This window comes from Condylura cristata, unplaced genomic scaffold (assembly GCF_000260355.1).
Source record: "Condylura cristata isolate star-nosed mole 26May11 unplaced genomic scaffold, ConCri1.0 scaffold00001, whole genome shotgun sequence".
Lineage (NCBI taxonomy): Eukaryota > Metazoa > Chordata > Mammalia > Eulipotyphla > Talpidae > Condylura > Condylura cristata.
The window spans coordinates 43,413,886-43,438,664 of record NW_004567102.1 but is presented as its reverse complement, the minus strand read 5'-3'; the positions used below and the strand labels follow the sequence as shown (position 1 = coordinate 43,438,664).

Here is a 24,779-nt window from a genome sequence, read left to right as displayed (position 1 = left end):
GAAATGCAGCTGCCTCTAGAAGTCTCTCAGCTTGTGACCTGGAGGAAATCAGCCATCATGATCCACATCCTCCCAAACCTCCCATTTACCAGGTGCTGGTGGGGTACAGCATCTAACAGCAAGGAGAGGGAATAGAAAGAGTGTATTCGGTGGGGCAAGCTCACATACCTGGATGAGATAGTGGGAACATAAATTGAGAAGTTCCAACAGCTGTAGGTGACTGCCAGCTGCTAACACATCCTGGATCACGCCTGGCTCCAACAAAATCTGTGTGTTTTTTTTTTTAATAAAAAGAAAACTATCAGTTACTTTAGAATGCATATAATAATTGCTTAATATATATGTGTACTATTTTTATATTGATACTTAATACATGATGTCTACATTCACATGATTCCTTATTATGAATTCAGCTCTTTTTTTATTATTATGATTAGTGAGCTGTGGTTCTTACTCTCACAGGTGAGTTTTCATTTCCAATACTCATTCCCTGCATGTAGGCTCTTAGCCACACTTATTTTTGGAGGAGAATATGAACATTCTGAAGGAACAATGTAAGTATCAAATTCAAATTATAATAGATGAAATCATAAAATACAAAATAACCGAATTTTGGTTTTTCAAACTTCTGCTCTTTAGTAGATCACAGAAACAGTGTGGTTAACAAGGTACATTAGGGAAAAGGAGTGGGTGTTTCACCTTGCAAAAGTGAGGCCTGAGATGAATATTTCTCCAATTTATCTCTAAGTCCTACAACAGTAAAATTCAGCCACAAAACCATTTTTCTCCTTCTAATTTCAGAACCTATATTCTTTTATATGCCAAATAAAAGATGGACAAAGAGTATTGTCAGCTTCTCAAATATACTGTTGATACTAATATTTTTCTGGCTCAATTCAACTTTATGCTTTCATATTGTCAGTTCTTAAGCTGCTGAAGAGGTCTAGAGAAAAACACAACTGTACTAATAAAGTTCACTTTATATGCACAACTACAAGGTACAAAAGGCCCTTTGTGCTGTCATTGCCATCCTAACACACTTCCTCAGACCAGAGTTCCCAGAGTCTATTTGCTGGGCCAAACAGCAGCATCACCTGGGAACTTGTGAAAATTACAGATTCTTGGGAATTTCACCAGACTTAACTAAATCAGAAACTTTCAGCGTGAAACCAGCAATGGGTGTTTAAACAAGCCCCCTTGGTGGTTCTGAGGTACAGGGAAGTGTGGAAAACACTGATGTAGTTATTTCACTCTTCTACTCCAATACTGCTCACATCCAGTTTTGTTCCCATTCATTGTTTCTATAAAAATGCTCTTGTTGGGCCTCCCTGGTGGTGCAAGTGGTTAAATCTCAGTGTATGAAGCTATCTGTAGCCACTGCAGCACAAGTTCAACCCTGGCCAAGGAGGTGACCCACATGCAAAGCAGACCTCTCCTGTCTTTCCTGCTGTTCCCCTCAGCAGTGTATTTCAGTACATCTGCCTGTTCTGCTCCCCACTCTATCTCTGATGAATCCTATCACACCTCATACCTCTGTACCCCAGTTTTTGTATGCATAAATAAATACATCTTTGGAAAAAATAAAATGCTCTTGTTAAGTTCATCAGTGATTTCCAAATCCAAGGGTCAAATCCAATGGTCATTTCCCAATACCAACTCTTACTGGAGCAGAAGCAGAAAGCAAAATTGATGACTCTCCCTCAGACAATTTCTTCCCTCACCTCAGTGACAACATCAGTCTCCTAGTTTCTTCTGCTTCATTAGCCAAGCCCCTTTGGCATCTTCTTCCTATCTTCTAAGTTTGGATATCGAAATTCAGTCCCCAGACCTCTCCTTTCTCTCTCCCCTCTCATCCCATGGATGCCATTTCAATCCAGTGTCTTTAAAATTATCTACATTGGTGATACTTGAACTTATTTCTCCAGTCCAAATCTCACCTTAAACTCCTGTCACTTATATTGAACTGCTTGTTCATTACTCCCATGTCCAGTGAACGGTTCAAATTGAACCCCTGAGGACTCTGTTGGTTCTTATTTCAGTGAGGAAAGAACTTGAGGAAAGAATTCAATGTCAAGATCAGAGTTAGTAAGCAAAGCAAGAAATTTATTGATAGATAAGAGGAAGGACAGGAAAGCTCTCTGACCAGAGAAGGTCCCTGGTAGTGGTAGACACTATGGTGGCAAGAAGTAGGTTATCATATGGGTACAGTGGGCAAGTAGAGGGGGTGTGGCTATTGGGTATCTCACGTTGTGTCTTTTGCTGATTGGTTGGTGCTGTTGGGTCTCCAAGGTTACTGAGGCCCCCTGAGTCTTCCATGTTACCTGGCTTGTCCTCCTATAACTAGCTTTGGTCTATTAATTGTGTTGATATTCTGAACATTTTAAACATTCAATTTTTCATTGGGTTGGGGGCACCCTGACTCCACTTATTGTTTCTCAATCTGACTGATATATGAACTTGGGACACCTGGATCTAAAGGACACCCTTCTGGACCCAACTGTTTCTCAGTCAGTTTAACAAATGGGCTTAGGACTCTTGGGTTTGGGGGGGCATCCTCCTGGTTCCCATCAATTGTCCCTTAATTAGGCTAAAAATGATTGTACAACACATGGGGTTAGAGCACCCTAAATTCCTAACTGACTACCTGTACCCATGTCCTAACTTCTTCATTCACCAGCCCTTAGAAGATGCCCAGCTCTTAGCTGTCATTTGATATTATTTTATAATAAATTATTGATTCATTGCATTGGTATATTTTAAATTCAGAGTAATAAGATAAAACAATCTAATATAAGAGGAAAAGGTCTATAAATGATATTTGAGTTAGTAAAGAAGTGAAAATGTTAAGTACTTGTAACAAAAATATCAAACCCTCAACTGATTCTGATTATTATTTATAGCTCCTTTGCCACTAGTCAGCAGGAGAAAGCTGAGTTTCTCCAACTCCTCAAGGAGGCAGGCTTTGATTGACATTCAGGAAATTATTGCAGCTCCCATCACAGGAGCAAGGATGTAGCATATTCTAGCAGAAGAGGCATGGCCCAAGGCACAGGATGGGGAATAGATGGATTAGAAAGGTTAGTTTTAGCCTTTAAATCCTGTCAGTTGTGCTCATTCCACACAACTGGCATTCACGATAACCTCCAAGGCGCGGTCATGCCAAACACAAAGGCGGATCTCACAGAACGACAAGATGAATATTCCACACATGTGTGAAGTCTGTCCAACAGACTCACTTCGCTAAACCTTCACATGAGAAACCCACATCAGAAATGTTTTATCTTTGTTCCTTGTGTGTGTGCTGTAGGGTTCTTTTCTTCTCTCATTACAACATAAGTTCTAAAAGGTGCTTTAGTATATACAATCCCTAAATGCCTTTAAAAGGCGTGGTTTGGGGAGGGAAAAAAGAAAAATGTCTAACAGGAGAACTGGGTCTCACTTACAGAGGCAGAATCAGTGTTTGTGAACCTTCCACTTGCACTGATTTTGTAAATTCAGCACTGTTGATCTTTGATGCCTGGCTGTCAAAATATATAAAAATATATTTTTACAGAGCATTTGCATTTGGGCATGAAGCAAATAAAGAGTCTGTCTCCTCACAACTTAGAGCATAATGAATTTGCCCAACACCTGTCCAGAATAAATGGCCAAAGAATAGTCTGTATCAGGAAGGGAATGCCTTACACATGTGGAGAGAACAACTCAGGCAGCTAGGTGTGAGTGCTCCAAAGTATATGTTGGTTACATTAGGTCTTTCAGAAACATACACCCATTAACATCTAGCCCAGAACCCAAGCAAAGCAAACAGGTCAAGGACCACCTACGAGAAGTGAGCATAATGTGGGAGCTCAGTGTTAGAGACTTGACACACCCAGTAACTCATCAAACTGGAGGAGTTGAGCTTAGAGGCATCAATAGTGGACATCTCTGTTAAAAAAAAAAAAAAGATGAAGAAATGCAGCATTTATGAAACTAAGTGATCCAGAATGTGGTGGGGAAGATAAAAGTCATTAAAGAAGCCACACTGGGCTAGGCATTGCCTCTTTCCTCAGAGAAGCTCACTTGCTTGGGTGGAGGCAGAGCTAGGGCTTCTCCAGTGTGGACAGAGATTCTGAGGCAATCTAAGGTGGGACATCAATACCTCTTGTTCACTGGGTCACCTGTATGGACTATTCTTTCCCCAGTATCCACTCACACCTGTCCTCCAGGTGAAAGAATACTGGAAGCTGGACCTGAAAGAAGGGAGGTGGATCATGCTAGCCGGGGAAGTGACCATTCTTTATGGTGCCTTTCCCAAGTACGAGAACTGAGAGGAGGTGCCCAGTTGACCACTGCCCCCAAATACTGAGACTCTGTACTCATTTTGATTAACAGGATAAGAACTACCTTGTGGCTGTGGTCAGAGTGATGCTCACAGAGGCGAAAGTCACAATTTCAGTAGGAGGGGGAGGTAGCTTAAATTTCAACTTAAAGATACGCAGCGAGAGTTACTACATCAGAATTCAGTCGTGATGCGGTCCACTGCCACACTGGAAGGCAGCACGCAAATACTTAGCAAAATGTGTCCTCTGGTCACCAGTCCAAGCAGAGTTGTAAGTACAATAGATGGCTGAATTTCTATAATCTCTAATGAAAGGATTCTTTAAGTCAAAAGGCGATAAGACTGGGGCTTCTTGTCCCAACAAAATCCTTGGCAAGACATGAGGTCAGAAACTCATGAAGGAGGAATATGGAATCAGAAGTGGGACTGCACAGAGCATGATGGGTGGCCATCTCTGAGAGTGCCCAGACCTCACAGGGTTGGGCTCGGGGCACCAGGGAGAGGACTGACACAGCTTACAGATGCAGAGGCATCTCTGTCTTTGTCTCCTGGGCTCCTCCTCCCCAATCACCAAGTATCTACCCTCTCAATTCTGTGTTGTTCTTTTTCTTTCCTTTAGTTGTCCTCCTATGTTTACCTTTCTTCTGGGCTTGACTACTGGGGACTGTCTTTGAAATACCTGATGAGTGTCAATGTGCCTTTTTATCTGCCTGTAACAGGTGAGTTGGCATCTTCAGAAAATTGTGTATCCCAGTTCTTCAAATTTCTTGCTTTAAGAGCCTTTTAAGTTGCTAGATTCTGGGTTTGTGGAATGAGTAAACTGAAGGAGCTGAACATGTTAGAGCCAGCCAACAAAAATCTTTACTAAACATACACCACTGTACATGGGAACACAAGCACTTTTACAAGCACTTGTATAACTGAAAATGTGATGTGATCTGATATTATTATTATTATTATTATTTTTAAAAGATTTATTTATTTATTCATACAGAACTGGGGTACAGGCCAGAGGCTCAGGGGCGGTGAGAGGCTTCACCAGAGACAGAGTGGGGAGCAGAACAGGCAGATTGACGAAGTACACTGCTGAGGGAAGCAGTGGGCGGGCCAGGAGAGGTCTGGCTCGCCATGTGGTCTCCTCCGGGGCAGGCAGCAGGCGGGAATCGAACTCATGCGGAAGTGGCTTCAGATTCTCAGTGCTGCGCTTTAACCCGCTGCGCCACCAGGGAGGGCCATGATCTGATATTATTTATAAGAATAAATGAGCACATTTCCCTCTTAATTATCATTTCTTTATATGTAAACTATTTCTTTATAAATTATGTATATACTTTACAGATTCCTTTTCTGTATAGTATAACAATATGACAAATTATCATATGTGAACTTACATATTGCCAAGTAAATAAAATAAAGTGGCATAAATAACTTCAAAATTATGATGTTTTCAGACACGCACAACCTTTTCATAGAGTTCTTCAAGAAGTTTCTTATAACCAGAACATGAGCCATAAAATCCAACTATGAGAAACAGCCATAGATTTAGTTTTTGTTTCAGAACCGTCACAGTAAGGGTTTCCTAGCCACAAGGTGGCGCCCAGGTTTAAAGTAAAAAGGTTTTCTAAATTGTGTTTTCTGTACCTCTATAACAGACACCTTAAATTTATTTTTAAGGAAGGAAAAAATCAAGTTAGGACAATACATTATATAAATTCTGTCCTCTTAAAGTCTCTGTCATCTTGGAAAATGCCCGGAAATAATTCTGTTGAGTATTTGGTTTGAGCAATACTGGTTAGCATTCAGCAGTTCTTCATAAATCAAGTCTTAATTTACAAGTGCAGCTTAAACTTTAGTCCCTGTGTTTGGAAGTACTCAAAATATACCTCAATCTAATTTTAAAAGTGTATTTCCTCTTGCACAAATAGATGGTCCACTTGCTAAAACCAAAGGGACCAATGTTCTCCATTTAGGCAATATCCTTCCCTCTACCTTAAAATGTCTCTCCCTAATTTTTTGCAAATCCTGTATGTCAAAATCTTGTCCATTCTTTAAAATTAAACTTTAAGTCCACTGTCCACTTCCTATACAAGGCTTTGTAAGCTGTTACCTCACCCCAACCTCCTGCTGGAATTGATCTCCTGGGACTCCAAACTACTTCAGATATCTAATGAACCAAGTCCATGTGATCTTGGTTACATTACCTGACATCAAATTCTGGCTCCTATACTTGCTGGCAAAATGAAATTGAGAAAACAACTCAATTCTATGAACCTTAGAATCCTCACCTGTGCAATAAAAGTAATAACTATCTCCAAAGACTGTCTTGAGGACTGAGACACAGATGTGTCATTACAACTGGCTATATATCTGTGTCAACAATGTAGCTTAAACAGGTATGTGACTTATTTTCTCACAAAAGTTGGATTAGGAAGCTTGGAGAGCCCATGAACCAGTTTCCTATATTTTCTTATTTGGCCAATTTTAGTCTGATTTCATATTCAGAAAATGACTGCTATATACTACTCAGTCTGACAGGCACTCAGTCTGTCTTCAGAGCAGAAAAAGAAGTCAAAACCATGTACCAGATGAGTGAATCATTATCAGAAAAACTACAGATGATCTGCAAACACTGCCACATGGACTTCCACTTACATTCCCTTTGCAGGTTGAGGTCACGTGGCCACCCACAGCTGTAAAAGAACTGAGGAAAATTAAACCTGGAGTTTTTATAGCTAGTTGTCCCAAATCAAATTGGAAGTCTCTATTTAAAAGAAAAAAAGATGAGGAAATGGATTTAGAAATCAGAGTGTATACCTACAGCACAGACCTGTTCATGGTAAATAACTAAGTGCTAACTTTTTATGCATTTAAATGTTTTCACCATGATAAATTGTGTATCTTATCTCATGTTTTACCTATGAGAACTTGACAGCAGAACTTTAGTTCATGTTCATGGCAATTTGACATCCTTAAGACCGCACCTATAATTATTTGCTAGAGAAAGTCATATTCTTGAAAAATATAGTTCCTGGAAGAAATGTTAGAAGTTGCCACAAATCTACAGAAGGGAGCCCAGTCCATGCAAATCCTCATCATCATCCAATGGAAGGAGTTAAATAAAAGGACACTACAGATGTCTCAACTAACCGTTGCAAACAGTTGTAATAACATGTACAAATAAAGGTAACCTTTGGGTTTGGTGTTACATATAACAAATTTGTGATTTGATTGTTGTTTCCTTAAGTTACAAAGTTGTAAAGTGGCTTTTTTCCAATAGGGTACATTTAAAGAAATGTGTGTGTGTTTGTGTGTGTGTGTGTACAACGTATTGAAAAATAACAATTTACATTCAGTTTATGAAAAAGGAATCAACTTTTCAATCAACTAAAATATGAGAAAAGAAACCAAATTTGATTTTATAATATTTTCAAATATGTTGAAAACCTCAAAGATAAAACAATAATAAAAATAACCAGGTGAAACTCATTGTGTGATTCTATTACTTTGCCCCACAAGTTTATTTATCCTCATGTGGTGCTAAATTTTTTAAGGTTAGAGGCAGGTTGCAAAAATATAGCTTTTTTTTTAAATACTATGTTTATTTTTACCTCATTTTGTGCCTTTTTCCATCACAGTTGTAATCCCCGTGGGCTTCCCATCACCATATCACCCATGTGCCATCACCATAGTCCAGTGCACTTCCCTCCCCCTACTGTTTTTGATCCCACCCCCTACACCACTCCCATAAAGTGTCTCTGGTATATAGCTGTCATTATTATTATTATTTTCTCACCTGGTCTGTTATACTCCTGCTATAATGGAGTGAAACCAGCCAGTATTTTTCCTTTTCTTTCTGGCTTATTTCACTAAGCATGATATTTTCCAGCTCCATTCAAAAAACATAGCTATTTATAAGATGCCATAGAGAACTCTTAGATGAGGTCACAAATATTACATCATGAGGAAAACTACGTGTTGTTCTGCAAATAGTGGTTTATTAGCATTAATGCAATGTGAAGAAGTATTTTTCAGTTAATATCACTATATGGTACTACTGAGGCTGGTTCTCCCTTTCATATTTTAGGACATACAAAAACATGATGGATTAAGCACCTAAAGTTAGATGTTTAAGAAAGACAAAAAAAAAAAAAAGTCAAATAGAATTATTATGCTGTGGTATAATTAATGCTAGTACAGTGCACACAGGGTTTTCTAGAAACACTTAAATGATGGTGCCTAATTTCATTGATGGAAATTGAGAAATAATTCTTCCCATGAAAAAGCTTGGTCCTTTGATATCATATGAGCAAACCCCATTTCTTTTGCTCCCCTCGTATTAGCAGGATTCTAGTATTTCAAAACTCTAAGATAAATAGTTCTGTCAGCTAGTCATTTTCAACAGTTTTCTTCATTATGTTTAAATTAATAAAATATATTATTTAACAAAGTCTGAAGCTAAATTATATATACTTACATTACTTTTAAAATGGCCTAATTATTTGAAAAAGCTGAACAAAATTTTGATAGTTCCTCAGAGAAAGCAATCCCACTATTAAATATAATGAAACATGAAGGCCATTACAAGTTATAAGAAAAGCCAAATTAATTATTAAGACTTACTTTTATAACCAGTGCTCTTTCAAGTGTGAACATAGAAGATTTCATCCCACAGAGTTTTATTAATGAAGTTGAGTTTCTCCATTTCTAAGGTAGTTTCTTAAAATGCTAGCATGACCAAAGAAGAAACAGTACTTTCAAATACTGATATCCAAAGACATCAGGTCATGGAAGAATGAACAGGACTGATATTAATGTTAATTTATAGATTGGCTGTAACATTTATAGGTGCTCAAGAAGAAATAAGAGACAAATGAAATGAGTACAATATAATTAATGCTAAAATAGTGTTGGGTATATCACACTACAGGTGCATTTGCCTGAGAGGCCTAATTTCCTTGAAAGAAACTATGAAATAATTCTTCATATGAAAACATACATCACCAATATCTAATTCTGTGTTTGGTGAATTCCTCATTCTAGGGTCTCCCATACATACTCAGGCAAATCATTGCTTTTAGCACTGTTACATAAAAAATGACAAATGACAACCTCCTATTTTTGAAGAGTTTACATAGAGATAAAATAAGATAACTCAGATAAAATTCTTAGAATAAGAACTGGTATGTTTTATAAAGCACAAAAATGCATGCTTGCTATACTATTATTGTAATCATAAAAAATAGATCTACTTCATAAATAACCACTTCTATTTCTGATGGTTTCACACTGCCTGTGATGTAAGATGCCTTATGAGGTAATTTCATATGTTAACTTTCCTTCTAAATCATCCCCTCATACTCACCCCTTTGAGATAAATGTTATTTTCTATAAAGCACATGAAGAAACTAAAGGCTGAAAAATTCACTCAATCAATTGGCATATCTTTTCTGAAGACCTACATTGTAGTAAGTACCTTTCTATGGCTATGAACCTTAGTAAGCTTCTTGTTCCATGGTATTAGAATGAGGTATTGGCCACCAGAAAGACTGAGATGCTATCAACTGCAGAGTAAAACAGGAGGATACAGGTTCCAGGGATTATCAAGAGCTCCTTTTGTAGGATATGTTGAGTTTGTGATGCTTATTAATCTATCAAGTAGACAGAAATATGTGAATCTAATCTGTGAACTATAAACCCAGGCAAATTTTCCTATCATATATGTATCCAGCCTGTAATCTAAGAATGGTTTAAGAAAAAAATGTTATTTGTATATTTAATTAAAAAAATTTTTTTCATTAACAGACTTGATTTTTAAAAGCACTTTTAGGTTCACAACATACTGAACAGAAATCACAGAGAGTTCCATGTACTCCTTGGCCCCCTACATGCAAAGCATCCCCTACTGTCAAACCCCCACCACCATTACCAGAGGGTTGTATTTATCCCAGTCAATGAATCAACATTAACACATTGCACAATTCACATTAGGGGTTACTTCTATTGCATTCTATAGGTTGAGATAAATATATAATAACATGTACACCCCACTACAATATTATGCAGAGTATTTTCAATGTCCTAAAAATCCTCTGTGCTCTGCATATCCATCCCTCCCCAGCCCTGGAAACCACTGCTCGTTTTACTCTCTCCAAAGTGTCGCCTTTTCCAGGATGTCATATCTGGGGAATCCCCAGTATGAAGCCTTTTCAGATTGACTTCTTTCACTTAATGATATGACTTAAGTTTCCTCTATGCCTGGTCATGGCTTGATAGCTCTTTTCTGTTTTAGTGCTAAATAACCAATATTTGCATATTCTGCAATTTATCTATGCTCCTACTGAGGGATTTTCTGTCTGCCTATTTTTCTCAATGGAAGATGAGTTTTCCTTGTGGTATGTGTGATGGAGGTGAGGATATTAGAGGTGTGGTGGTCAGTGTTTCAGAAAAGAAAAGAAATTTTTTTCCTCATATTTTCATAAAGGCCACACAATTTTGTAATCAGGTTGTTTTCTTACTAAAAATGTTACATTATAGTTGTATCACTCCTATATCCTACTACTTCAAATAAGTACTAAATGCTTCCAGCAGAGGGCTCAAGAATTCTGTTTGAAGGGAAAAGTTTTAAAAAAATCTCACTGTCCAATAACTACTGTTAAAACTTTCAGTAGGCAATTCTCACACACAAAAAAAGATATTTATCTTGATCATATAATTCCAGTTATATGAATTTATTTTAAAAATTCAAATGAAAGAAAATGAGTTTGCAATAAAACAGCATTAATTGGATAGAGATAGGCAGATAGATAATCAGACAGAGTTGTGCCCCTTTTAACTATTAAAAGTGGGATAAATGACTCTAAGCTTTCTACCACCAAAACTAAAAAGGAAATGTAACACAAGATAAAAAGATGAAATATTTAAGTGAATCCTAGTATTTCCAGGCCCCAAGATCTAAAGGAAATTTCCCTGGAGACATGGAATGTCATAGTGATTTAACATGGTGATACTTTCAACACTGTCAAATGTGTATTTTGTAATGCTCTACATAAAAAAAATTAATGAAAACATTCTTTAAAACCCAAACATTCTATTTTCTGTTTTTCAAGTTCCATCCAGATATAAAATATAGACCTCCTGATGAGTGGTTCTCAATATATTGAGGCAGTACCACCTTTGGGCAATATTTTTTATTATCCCTGGAGGAAGCACACCACAAAGATCTGCATATTTGAGTGCCCAGCTGGACTTGGCTATAAGTGAAAGACTTGTTATAAACTCAAAGCCCAGAACCTAACTCTATTTCACATATAAACACATTTGCTGTTTTGTGTCAAAACACGGTGAATTTTCCAGAATGCTACCACATTAAGAACCACAAGAAGACAATTGATTTGTTCAGAATTTTGTTAAGAGGTGCTCACTTCTTGAGAAAAGTCCCCTAGTGCGTGTGCTTGCTGAATCTCAGCTGTGAGCACAGAGTTCCTGTGTCAATGCCTCTGCGCGCAGCTGTCCCAGGCATGGTAACTTAGGTGCAGATGTGACTATTGCACTATGTCTTCTGGGAGAGTCCCTTCCCTGCACATACATGCTGAAATATATTTTATTTTTATTATACTTTCGTTCCTTTGTTTTTAATATACAGTTGAGAAATTCTTATTGATGTTTAGCATAATCTGTATGGGCAAATTATATTATCTAAGAATTTCATTTTAGAATAATAAAGGCAGTTTTTTAAATATCAAGTTCTGCGATATACACCAGGTCAAATGGCTAGACTGTATACCTCTGGGAATCTGAAATGTGTAGAATTTCTTCCAAATTTTGAGTAACAACTATCCAGCAAGTAGGATGAGGCTAGAATGCAATCATTCTATTTAATTAATAGGGGAAACATCTGCATGTTTTCAAAAGGCATCAATAAGCTGACATTTTATGAAAGTTAAGGAGTCAGTAAAGATTCTTCACTAAAAATACTGTTCACCTCCCTCTCTTCAGAGGTTATTTGAGGGAACACCTAAAGGGTGAGGATTTACTTGTGATTCTGAGTGTAGCCACAACTCAGAAATCCCCACGATCAATAATTAACACAATTCTGATTATTTCTGTTTAGAAATGTTCCAAAATAGGAGTCAATGTCCACCTTCCCTAACAAAGGAAAAATCTCAGGTGGATACTGAATTATAAAAGGTTTGGCACTGGAATTTTCTCTAGAAACTATCAAGAGAAGCAAGTGCAAAATCCATCATGAATTAACTAAGTGGACTGACCTACTATTCAAGTTGAATATTTCGGAGGATGTCAGCTAGAGAAGAACTGATTGTTTATTGCCCCATTTATGACAATAAAACCATTATCAAAAGCACACAGGAAATACTTCTCTTTTTATTCCCTTTTCTGGCAATAGTGTAAAGAGAGACGGGTATAGAGAATTGGAAGGACTTTAGTAAAGGAAAGAAGGGCAACAAATACAGCTCATTTAAATGAAGTTTTAGATAATAAGATGAGGTTAAAATACAGACGATCACTCAAACTTGTCATCTAATTTTATCTCAGATCTTAACCTCCAAAGACCCTTGTAGTTTTACCAACGCACATGTTCTGTGTACCTTCACTCAAGCACCTTCGTTCACATTGAGTTTTCTTGTAAGAATTGAGGAAAAGAATGATAAAACTGTTGCAAACACATTGTTCAAATGCATATTGCATTCACTGAGTTATTGAATTGCACAGTGTCCCAAAGAAAAACAGTATCTAAATTGTGACTGCTACTCAAGTAGACTGCTAGACTAACAATGTTATAGTCTGACTCATGTTTGATGTTTGACTGCTGACAGCTTTCAAGCCCCACAATGCTCTCTTCCTCCTTACCTCACCTCTGGGGAAAAATACCAGGAAGTCTGAGATTTTTCTCTCAGATTTGGTATTAGTCAAAATTTAAACTATGCAAGTCCCTTTAGTTTTTAATGGGGGGATGCACTAAAAACTAAAGTTATATCCCTCTATACTCTCGAGTCAGTTTTGGAACTTCCAGGCAGCCTGCTGTGCCCCACCTCAAAAGCCACATTTGTGTAACAGATTTTTTCATAACCTGTTGGTGAAGGGGGGTGTGATCAGTCTCAAAATCTGAATCAAAGCTGGAGCTATATTGTGTCTGAAGAGTGACTGCAAGACAACCATAGCAGCCAAAATTTGCAAGTTATTAGGTAAAAGCCTTAAGAAATTTAAAAATCTATATACCAGCCTACATCTAAAAACCAGATCAGTTTTTTAATTGGAAAGCCAATCTCAGAAATGTGGCCAGTTCTCACATAGGAACAATGTATACACTGATATACTGACTCAATGGCTTCATAGTTTCTGCAGCGTCAACTGCATCCTGACACATTCTGACCAGATAGTAAGCACAGATTTAATAAGGCAGAAGAGGCTGATGCACCAGCCCCAGTTAGAACTGGTCTTGTTCTACAGGTAGGAGGTGCTCCCACCTGACTTTACTTCATCTGAATCAATTGCACTCCACGGGGAACAGAGACCTTGGGCCCAGTGAAGCTGTGCTTAGATCTCACCTGAGAAAATTAAAGAGATTCCTGATTACATGAGTATCAGACAGGATCTGGATTTCTGAAGTCTCACTTCTCCTTTTTTTTTTCTACCATTAGGTCATTATAAAGTTTATAAGTATAAATCACGTCAAGGGCTTACTTTACTTGACATCTTGGGAAAACAAAAATTTTGTTTGGCATATGGTTTTTGTCTGTCATGTTGGCTCACACTTTATAAAGTATGAATGGGAACATGTAACACCTTCATTCCAAAATGGAAAGCAGACACATTTGCTTGTTCATTTCAAAAAAAAATAACTGATAAAAAGAAAAGCTCTCCAAAGACAAAAAAAAAAAAAAAAAAACAGACCTCCCAAAGATCCAAGAAAGTAAAAAAGTCACGGAATGAATTCAAACTTTCTCCCTTTGTTTCTACATCAACAATCCAGGGATCGAACCTGGCACAGCTGACAAGAATTAAGGTGAGGAGAAAAGGATCACTTTCTGCTCAATTCAAAATATTCTTCACTCGAATGTGGATTTTAGACTGTAGTCTACAGAGCCTAAGGGCACAGCACAGGAGCTCAAGGGCCTTTTACTTGCCAGCTTCTGTAGGTACTGCCAGGTGAAGTAAAGACTCTGCAGCTAAAATGTTTAAACCACTGACTAGTCCTAACATTTCTCCCATGAGAAACACTAAAAACAATTTCTCCCAGATTTGTTCCATGTGCTACCATTTAGTTCAACCAGGTTATGTTTATAAGTAAATCTGATGGGGACGTTTTCCATGTAAAGTGACAATTTATCCCTGAGGGGATGATCCATGGGAAGTCAGTCCCAATTGGGACTCCTGTCATTCTGCTGCCAGGCCTGACAATCAGTTCTCCAGAGAGAGAAGTATCCTGCTGTGAACAATGAACATGGTTCCAAACATTATAAAAATGGAATGCCACAGTGTATGCCTCATCAGGGTTATGTAAAAAACTAGGAACATATTAGAAATCCAATGAAGGGCCCTCCCTGGTGGCACAGCGGGTTAAAGCACAGCACTAAAAAGGTACTAATGCCACTTCAGCATGAGTTTGATCCCCACCCACCCTAGAGGTGATCCACATGGCACAGCAGACTTCTCTTGACCCACCTGCTGCTCCTCTCAGCAGTGTACTTTGTCAGTCAGCCTGTTCTGCTCCCCACTCTGTCTCTGGTGAATCTTCTCGCCGCCCCTGCACCCCTGGCCTGTACCTAAGCTCTGTATGCATAAATGAATGAATGAATGAATGAATGAATGAATGAATGAATAAATAAATACAATGAAACTCAGAAAGAAAAACTGCTATGCAAGAGCATGGTAATAAAAGAGCAGTTCTCTTTAGTTTTCAATTCCTGACTACATGAGTATTTTTACACAGCCACAATTATAAATGTGCTTTTTGTTCATTTAGAGTATCATTTTCTAGACTTTCAAGTATTATTTAGCTGATTATACAATATATCTTTGTGAAGATTGGACAAAGACATTTCTCTGGGTCAGGGACTGGTAGCTAGGATGGTTGTCCCCATAGAGATGGGGCTGGAGTTACTGGATAATGTAAACAAAGACAAGGGAGCACAGATATCAAACAATACTTTTTTTCAGATGCCCAGATATGATGTAACTAATTCAGGGCTGACAAACTTGACACTACCTGGAGGTGGGAAACTCTAAATGGGAAAATCTAAATGTCACTATCATTTGGCATATAGTTTCTGTCTATATTGGGGTTCTGGAATCTCTCCATCAGGCTATAAAAACAGAACAGAACAGAAACTCAGAGGAACTTAATTAGGTTTATCTTAACCCTGTGCTTTAGTATATGGACATATTTAGCACTATGCGTGGCATCTAGTTTATCTTTCTTGACATTATCAAATCCAGAATGCTAAACAATGCACTCTATTGAGTTGTCAGTCCTATTTGATTCTATCTTGATCCTTAGCTATTCAATGTTAGAGGCTAATTTCAAGACTTTTAGGTTAGAAGTCCCTTTACCTTGCAAGATGGGGTTTTCTCTTTATCAGAGGGTTTATTTATGTTTATTGTTCATCTCTATCAGGCTGGTTTTTTCTTAGCAACATCTGTTGTTCCTGCATGGTTGATTCTTATCCAGTTTGAAATGGTATTACTCCTTCTGGCAAACATATCCATCAAAATCTTTCCCCACATTCTTTATCATGTCACTTCTATGTAGGCCTAGTCCAAAACATGAACAAATTCCTGGCCATATATGGAAAATGGGAATATTTTGGGAGGCCAGAGTAGCTGGGTTCCCTTGGTTAAAGGTAAGGAGTAGTCTGTGTTTTCTTAAGCTCACTTGGCCCTTTTCTCCCAAATGCTTATCATCCCATTGACAATTTCCTATCAGCTCCCAGCACCAGCCCAGACTAAGGCCTGCAGAATAACTCCATGCTCTAGTATATGAACTACTTTGCCCACCATGGTTAGTTAGGTTGTCAACTTCTGTGCAAGGATGCCCCTGAAGGTTGCAACACATCCCAGCTCTGCTCAAGTCATGTCCCAAACAGTGTGCCCACAGGAAGGGCCCAGCTCTCATTACTACACAGGCAGAGAGTGTGCTTACTTGAGCCCTGAGCATGCTCCTTGAAAAGAAAAGTGTGTGCATTTTCAGAGGATGTATTAGCATGAGAGGGAAAAGTTTGATTTCTCTTTAAAATTTCCTGGATGAAATTTGTGGACCAATTTTAAGAAGGCTATGCTCTAAAGCAGTAGGTGGGAGGAACATGCACACATCTTGTCACACTTAGCGGTGTTCATTCATCACACCCACTCTGTACTTCCAAAATCTCTCCCAAGACAGCAACAATTTTCAGACACTTAAAATACTTACATTTTATACTATGCTTACTACAACTGACTAAATGTCTAATCACTTGTCAGTAGAAAGAGCTATAGGTAGATATATTCAATGTTAACCCTGCTTTTTACAAATCTCTATATATCTCAATATCATGACTACCGAACATATATTGGCAAGTGTCCACAACAAACCATTCAGCAATTAAGAAATTGAAGAACCATGCTTTCATCCATGCTTCCAAATTCTCAACTCTTTGTATAGTATCACTTTCAATTCCGTAGTAAGAGATAGTAACTTGTTGCATTCCCCAAATACACTAGAATTTCGCAATTTGCCATTATTTGTGTTCATCACTCAGAGGGAAAAAAAAATATTAAAAAGCATTTTGGTATTTAAGAAGGCAAACCGCTATGGATATTGTCCAAGAAAGATGATGTTCATAAATAAGAACATAAGCACAGCAAGCCCAGTGAGCTGAATACTGGAAGGCCTCCAGGCTGAGAAAACCATCAAGAATCTACTCTCTGAAATGTCCAATGCTTCCCTAAGCCTCCTTTAACAAATTGTACATACATACATATACACTTTTTTCCTTTGGCTTTCTTTTTTCTCATAAAGGTAACACATGACCACATGAAGCACATGAGTTTGAGGCAATGGGATATGCCTCTCCTTCTTCCCAAGTAGTTTCCTTACTCTTCCAAAGTCAGCTCCTGGTCTGCTATCTCCAGTTCATGTTTCATAGATCTTTGTGCCACACCAAATGAATTTGTGGCATTTTGTGACTGAGCCTCCATAAAAACTTTGGATTAAAGGCCTGTATAAGTTTCCCTGGCTGGCACATATTGTCACATATGGTCAGTGATATGGAACTTACCATTTACAACAACATGGATGGAAATGGATGGGGTTATGCTAAGTGAAACTAAGTCACAAGAAGAAAGACAAATATCTGAAGGTTTTGGTCAAATATGGAATATAGAGAAAAACAAAACAAACCCTAGAAACATTACTGCAGAATACAGGATAGTAAAGGAGGAAGGAAAGGGGTTGTGGGAACAAAGTAGGGGAGAGGGTCTAAGGCCTAGGATAAAGGACTGTGGTGCTTTGATGGGGTAGGAGGCATGGCAGTATCTATTTGAGAGGGTATGAACCTAAATCATATCTACTGTTGGAAACAATGTTACCTCAATAAAAAAAAAAATTAAGAATTTGAAAGTAGATTAAAGAAAGGAAAACCGGCCCTCCCTGCTGGTGCAGCGGGTTGGAATACAGCACTGAGAAGCTAAAGCCACTTCCACATGAGTTCGATTCCCGCCTGCCCCGGAGGAGATCCACATGGCGTGGCAGACCTCTCCTGACCCGTCCGCTGCTCCCCTCAGCAGTGTACTTCCTTGATCTGCCTGTTCTGCTCCCCACTCTGTCTCTCGCTGCCCCTGAGCCTGTGGCCTGTACCCCAGTTCTGTATGCACAAATGAATAAATCTTTAAAAAAAAAAAAAAAAGAAAGGAAAACCTATTTCTCTGTCTCCTTGTGAATTCCTTAGAGTAGGGGAGCGCCATAATCAACACCTATTTACTCTGAGCCATGTGTGTTGCCCTCCTTAGACTGAATCACACGGTTGGATCATGTTCATATCCTAGCCCTTAAATGTTCTAGGAATTGCCAGTGGTTTCCATGAAGTGGTCTGGGTGTCTGGAGCACCCTGAAATGGTATCAGAGTTGTATAAATCACGCAACATTTTTCCTCATGAAAAGGCTCCATGCATTTTGCTGTTGCTGTAACCAGGTATTTATAGACACTTTTCTTTAATTTAATTTGTAAGGCGGGGTTAACTGATTGGCAAGGAATCCTGAGTCATCAGCCATACATATCCATGGTGTGTAAAAAAGAACAACATGACCAAGACCAACAACATGGATGGAAATGGATGGAGTTATGCTAAACATAACCATGCTTAGCATGCTCGCCATGTGGTGATGAGGCTGTGAGGGGAGACGCCTTCTGCAGGGGCAGAACTCCAGGACCTTACTGCGAGTTTAGATCTGAGGGCACTGTAGTGGGCATCCATTTAGGTTCAAGTTCTCTTGATTTTTTAATATAGTAACAGCATTCTGCTGCAACTCCTATCTGTGAAAAGGGGTATGTGGCACGGGGAGGGGAGGTGAGGTGTGAGGGTGAGATGGCATGAGAATCATTTTGTTGTCTTTAGTTCTGTACACTAGTTTTAATTTTTTTTTTTTTAACAAACTGTGGAACTCTTCATTGTCAGCAAAGAACCACTGCCTCGATGAACATTCAAGAAACTTCTGAATGAAATACAATTTGTAAATTTTCTCTTTTATTTGGTATGTTTACAATGCTGGAATGCTTTGAAGTTAAACAAATAGTGTTACATTTTTTTTTAAGATTTATTTATTTGTGCATACAGAACTGGGGGTACAGGCCAGATGTGCAGGGACGGTGAGAGGCTTCACCAGAGACAGAGTGGGGAGCAGAACAGGCAGATCGAGGAAGTACACTGCTGAGGGGAGAAGCGGGCGGGTCAGGAGAGGTCTGCCTCTCGCCCTGTGGATCAACTCCAGGGCAGGCGGGGATCAAACTCATGCGGAAGCGGCTTTAGATTCTCAGTGCTGTGCTTTAACCCACTGCGCCACCAGGGAGGACCCAGGATTACATTTTTTAAGCCATAAAAAAAACAACTTATTTACTCTGCTCACTAGAAGCATGCTTCAGCAACTATCTGAACAATAACTGACTGACTTAACATCCCAAGGGCTGAAATTTGGCTGGTTGACTCTAGCTTTGAGTTCCACACTTTGCATTTCACACTTTGCATTTGCTACGTAAAGAATGATTTTTACCTTAATCCCACTATTTTCATTTCAGCTGACACAGTTGCCTCAATTATTAAACAAAACATATTTCAAACTAATAGCTCCAGGAAAGATAGTGGACAATAATCAAACTTTTCAATAAGCATGTGAAGAAGGAAATTTAGCAGAAAGTGAACTCCCCACATCTTCAAGACCTAAATATTTCTTTCTCTGTAAGGTTTTGCACTGATGGCTCCTGTCAACCTGTGCTGCTTTTTATCCCCCATTTTATGTTCTGCTTCTATTATGCCTCGCATCGCAATGCAGATACAAGATTATGTGTATTACTTGCTCCTATAGTAAGATGTGATCCTGCTAAAAGAGGCCCTTATTTTTGCATATAAGAAACTAAACATAAGTTGGGTAAAACAGAACCAAAGAATAAAACTTTATAGAGGAGTCTCTATCTGGGTTTATATAGTTGGATAGGTTCCAAAGAAAACAGATGTTCTCCAGAGATCCCTGTGAGTTCTACAACAATTTTAGTGATGAACAAATTTGGCTTTCAAACCATTACATTCTAATCTAAATTCTTAAGACCCTGACTCTGAGGTATGTGTGGAAGACAAGGTGCCAAGATGCTAGACTTAGCATTTTTGAGTTAAAAAAAAGTTGTTCTTGTTTTTAAGGCAATAATGCCAGGACTGAGTCACTGAGCTTCAATAAGAACAGTGAAATTCAAGTTATCTTCAAGCTCTTTCCCACTTGATAGTTCTTTAGGGCATGTAAGACTATATGAGGAAGCCACTGAGATAAGATGTAAATATAGTGCTCACTGGATCATATTTAAAATCAAATTGCTTTACCTACCTTCCTATACCTCAGTTACAAATCAAACAGATGTGTCACTTTCCTTTTTTTGAGGTGATAATTGATTTATAACACTGTACATAATTCAGAGACAATGTTTCACTGCTTTTGGATGAAACCACACACATTCACCACCAAGGTTCTCCACCATAGTCGATTGGATCCCTCCCTCTTTTCTCTATTTTCCTTTCCCTCCTCTGGTTTTACCAGTTTTACAGTCAGATCTATGGTTTGCTTTTGGTTTATTTTTGTCTCACCCTTTGTTTTTCTATAGTCTCCATATTAGTGGACACCATCTGATAGCTGTCTTTTTCCTTCTCACTTATTTTGCTTAGCATTATTTCCTCCAGTTCCATGCATATTATCACAAATTACAACAGTTCACTTTTTCTTTTAAATTGAGTAATGTCTTACTGTGTATATACTCCCCATGTCCTTAATGCACTCATCTATCACCGGGCACTTAGATTGTTTCCATAACTTGGCCATTCTAAATAGTACTGCACTGGGGTTTTAAAGGTTTTGCAATTTTCTGGAGGTAAATAACTATGAGTGGAACTGCTAGATCACATACAAGTTCTACAACAATTTTAGTGATAAACAAATTTGGCTTTTAGATCATCATATTCTAATTTCCACAGCATTCTCTGTAAAGGAAGGTTCAGCTATGATTCCCACTAACAACATATAACCATTCCTTTTTCTATGCCCTCACCAATACTTCTTGAAGTGACAGTAAATGGATTTCTTTCTATTCTAGTTCATTGTTTGCATATAGGAATGCAGTCTCTTTTTGTAAATTGATTTCACAACCTATGATCTCACTATACTGACTTAATACGTTTAGAAGTTTTTTAGTGTAATCTTTATGTCATCTGCAAATAGCAATCATTTAGTTCTTTCCCAATTTGATTTCCTGCTGCATCTTTCTCTTATGAACTACTTAAGCAAGGATTCTAATAATAAATTGAAAACTAGTAGTGATGGTGGACATCCTTGTCTAATCTTCAAGGAAAAGCTCTCAATTTCTTACCATTTAATATGATGCTAGCTGTGAGCTTGTTCTATATAGCCTTTATTATGTGTAGGTAAGTTCCCTTTATTACTATTTTTTAAGTTTTTTAATCATAAATGGATGTTGAATCTTGTCAAATGATTTACAAAGTCTTTTTCTAACAGCGAAACATATAACAGAAGTAAATAAATCTCATACTACCAGGATCATCTCTACTGCATTGATTAAAATGTTTAGCCTCTCACATTGTACTTGGTCCGTACCTGTCCTGTGTAAGCAAATTCCAGAGCCTGCTTCAAGCCAAGGCTGGTCACACCATGTAAATTCACCTCATCAGCTCCACTTTCCACCATACAAAGACTGAACATTGCCTGAAATGGAAGAGAAACAAAGAAAAACAGAATTATGGAGCTAAAAGGCAAGGGACTAAAACAAAGCCCTACAGAAACTAACGAAGAAAAAATTTTCTAAGTTGAAGATTGATTTTGTTTCTGAAACACTTCAGTCACACAGCTATCTGCAAATCTTTTTCTATCTGGCAGCTAAAGTAACATGTATACAGAACTGTACACTTCTGGCACAGACTCTCATTTAGTACCATAGCTGTTCCTTAGGATAACTGTATTTAGCCCACTCATTCAACTCATTCTCTCAATCCTACAGTCTCACTGCTACCATCAATATGTAGTAAGCCTAAACACTTACCAACAGGGCATGGACAGTTACAATTTTGTCTCTAGACTTTTTTTTTTCTGCCCTTTTTTTCTGCCTCACTTCAATTCAACAACTCTCCTCTCATCTGCATATATCACACTCTCTGGTCTAGAAGTTCTCAAAGTTTGATTCCTGAACCAAAAGCATCAGCATCATCTGGGAACTTAGTAGAGTGTAGATTCTCAGGGTTCTAGCCCAGACTTTCTGCATCAGAATATCAGAGTAGAATTTAGCAATCTGTAATAATAGGTCATCCATCATCTGGTTCCCTCTAGAGTTTGAGAGGCATTTTTATTTAGTAAAAATCAACTTTCTCCCAAACCAATTATACAAATAGTCAACTTATTGAAAATCAATTATTTTATTAGATGTTTGGTATGTCAAATGAAAACTTAAAAGTTAAAAAAATGAAAATGGACCCTCCCTGGTGGCGCAGCGGGTTAAAGTACAGCACAAAGAAGCTTAAGCCACTTCAGCATGAGTTCGATCCCTGCCTGCCCCGGAGGAGATCCACATGGCGTGGCAGACCTCTCCTGACCCGCCTGCTGCTCCCCTCAGCAGTGTACTTTGTCAATCTGCCTGTTCTGCTCCCTGCTCTGTCTCTGGTGAAGCCTCTCACCGCCCCTGCACCTCTGGGTCCCAGTTCTGTATGGATAAATAAATCTTTAAAAAAAAAAAAAAAGAAAAGAAAAGAAAATGTGTTCAGTTAAACAAAGGCATGGATTTATAGACCCCCACAATTTGTATACTTGCTATAGGTTTGACATACCATATATAAGGAAAATACTCAATTTTGATTACTGAAAAAGAAATATATTATTTAGAAAAGCATAGTATTCCGTTCTACAATAGCCTGTAGTGTAAAATTTTATTCAGTGAAGAAATAACCTTATCCAAAGAGAAACATGGGCCACTACCATTGACTTAGTTTATGCTACTTCTAGAAGTATCTTTGTTTGCCTGGGAGCTTTGACAAGTGACAGTCTAACATCATTTATGATGGGAGATTTGGACACGCTGTATTAGTTCCAACTGACAAAGTAACTACACACTAAATATATTAACCTGACTTCCAGTAGATGCTGGAAAGAAAAGGTCAGGCACATAGACAGTGTGTGAATGAGCCCCAGTAAAACTTAGGACAATAAAGACTGGGATTAGCTTCCTGGCCTCTATGCACACTGTCACTTGGCAAAAGGAGTAACTGGCTAGTACCTTTGTGGGAATAATCACAAATACAGTATTTGGTCCTCTTCTAGATTTCTGCATCTTTACCTTGGCTTGTCCTAAATACAACTTACCCTGTAATACGCCATATCCATTAGTGAAAATAAATGCTGTGACTCTTTCTAGTGAATTACAGAGCATGAGAATAGTTTTAGGAATTTCTTCAAACTTGCAATTGGTGTCAGATAAAGAGAAGTTTAAGAGGACTGGCTATTCTGATAAAAGATTTACATCTTTTAGCATTTTTTTAAATTTTAACAAACTAAGTTTTGATTCTCGCAATTCCATATATTTCAAATTAAGATGTGTAGAAAAAGTGGAATTAACTCATGGGTCATTATTCTTTCTAGAGTCCTTATTTCCATCTCATTTCTTTAGAGATTTTTAAATTTTGTAGGATTCTCTTTAGTAACTTAATTTAGAGTTAAAATCTGTACTTTTAAAAATGCAAAATTATTGCTCCCTTGTCATCTGAGGAATTTCTTAATGAAAATGTTAAATACAATTTGAGAAAAATTTTAAAAGGACCCAAATTATTCTAAAGACACTGGGAGTATTAAACATGTGCTACATGCAATTATATTTGACATATTAAATAGCAAACATGCAAAAACTTTTGGCTTTCAGAAATTTACCAAAAAATAAACATTCCATTAGAAGCTATTAAAGGCAAATGGACAACTTCCTTAGTTAGTGATTTGATCTGTCTTCTCACTGATGCTGATCAGGCAGTTAAGGTACTATTGGTAGGTTAAGAAAATTCAATTTAATGTCACATTGGCTTAGTGAAGTGATTAAGACAAAACTTAGGACTGAACAATTCTGGATTTCTACACTGGCAAGTGACTCTTTGAACAAACAAGCAATCTCTCTGTAGCCCATTTTTCTGATCTGGAAATTGAGGCTAAAAATCATACTCACTTCATGAACTGCTTTTAAGATAATATGGTTGAAATATAAGTATCCAGTACAGTGCCTAACATGACAAACTGTTAGCAAATTTATATTCTGCAGCAACAATGAAATAAAGTGAAATTTCTTTAATGTATGGTTATCTTAGAAGTAGCAGTTAAAAAATCTATATGTTAGAAGTACCACTCCTATTTTGTGAGTAGGTGTGAGGATGAATAAAGTATGGCTATAGATTTTTTTAAAAATGCTAATAGAAAATTGACTCTAAAGCTAAATGGATTCTGTTTATACATATGTAGAAGACTTGAAATTGCAAAATTAAAAACAACAGGTCACAATGAAGAAAATCTTTCAATTTCTAGAATTCTGAATTGGCTACTAGATTATTTTATACCCACTTAAAAAAAGAATTAAAGAAATTTCAGTCGCTTTTATTATCTTTTTTAATTATGTGGGTGCTCCAATTTTAATATTCCCCACACTAATTTCTTTTTTGAGATCTTCCA

At 37.8% G+C, this 24,779-nt stretch overlaps 1 protein-coding gene across 1 annotated transcript in view; it reads right to left on the bottom strand.

The window, feature by feature from the left end:
• KLHL32 (kelch-like family member 32) overlaps positions 1-24,779 on the bottom strand; it is a 167,453-nt gene that overhangs the window by 79,055 nt on the left and 63,619 nt on the right. Inside the window, exons 4-5 of the mRNA XM_004673714.2 lie at positions 21,684-21,791; positions 169-267 (exon numbers count right to left, since the gene is read on the bottom strand). Coding sequence (XP_004673771.2) covers positions 169-267; positions 21,684-21,791 — 207 coding nt within the window. The remainder of the gene's footprint in view (positions 1-168; positions 268-21,683; positions 21,792-24,779) is intronic.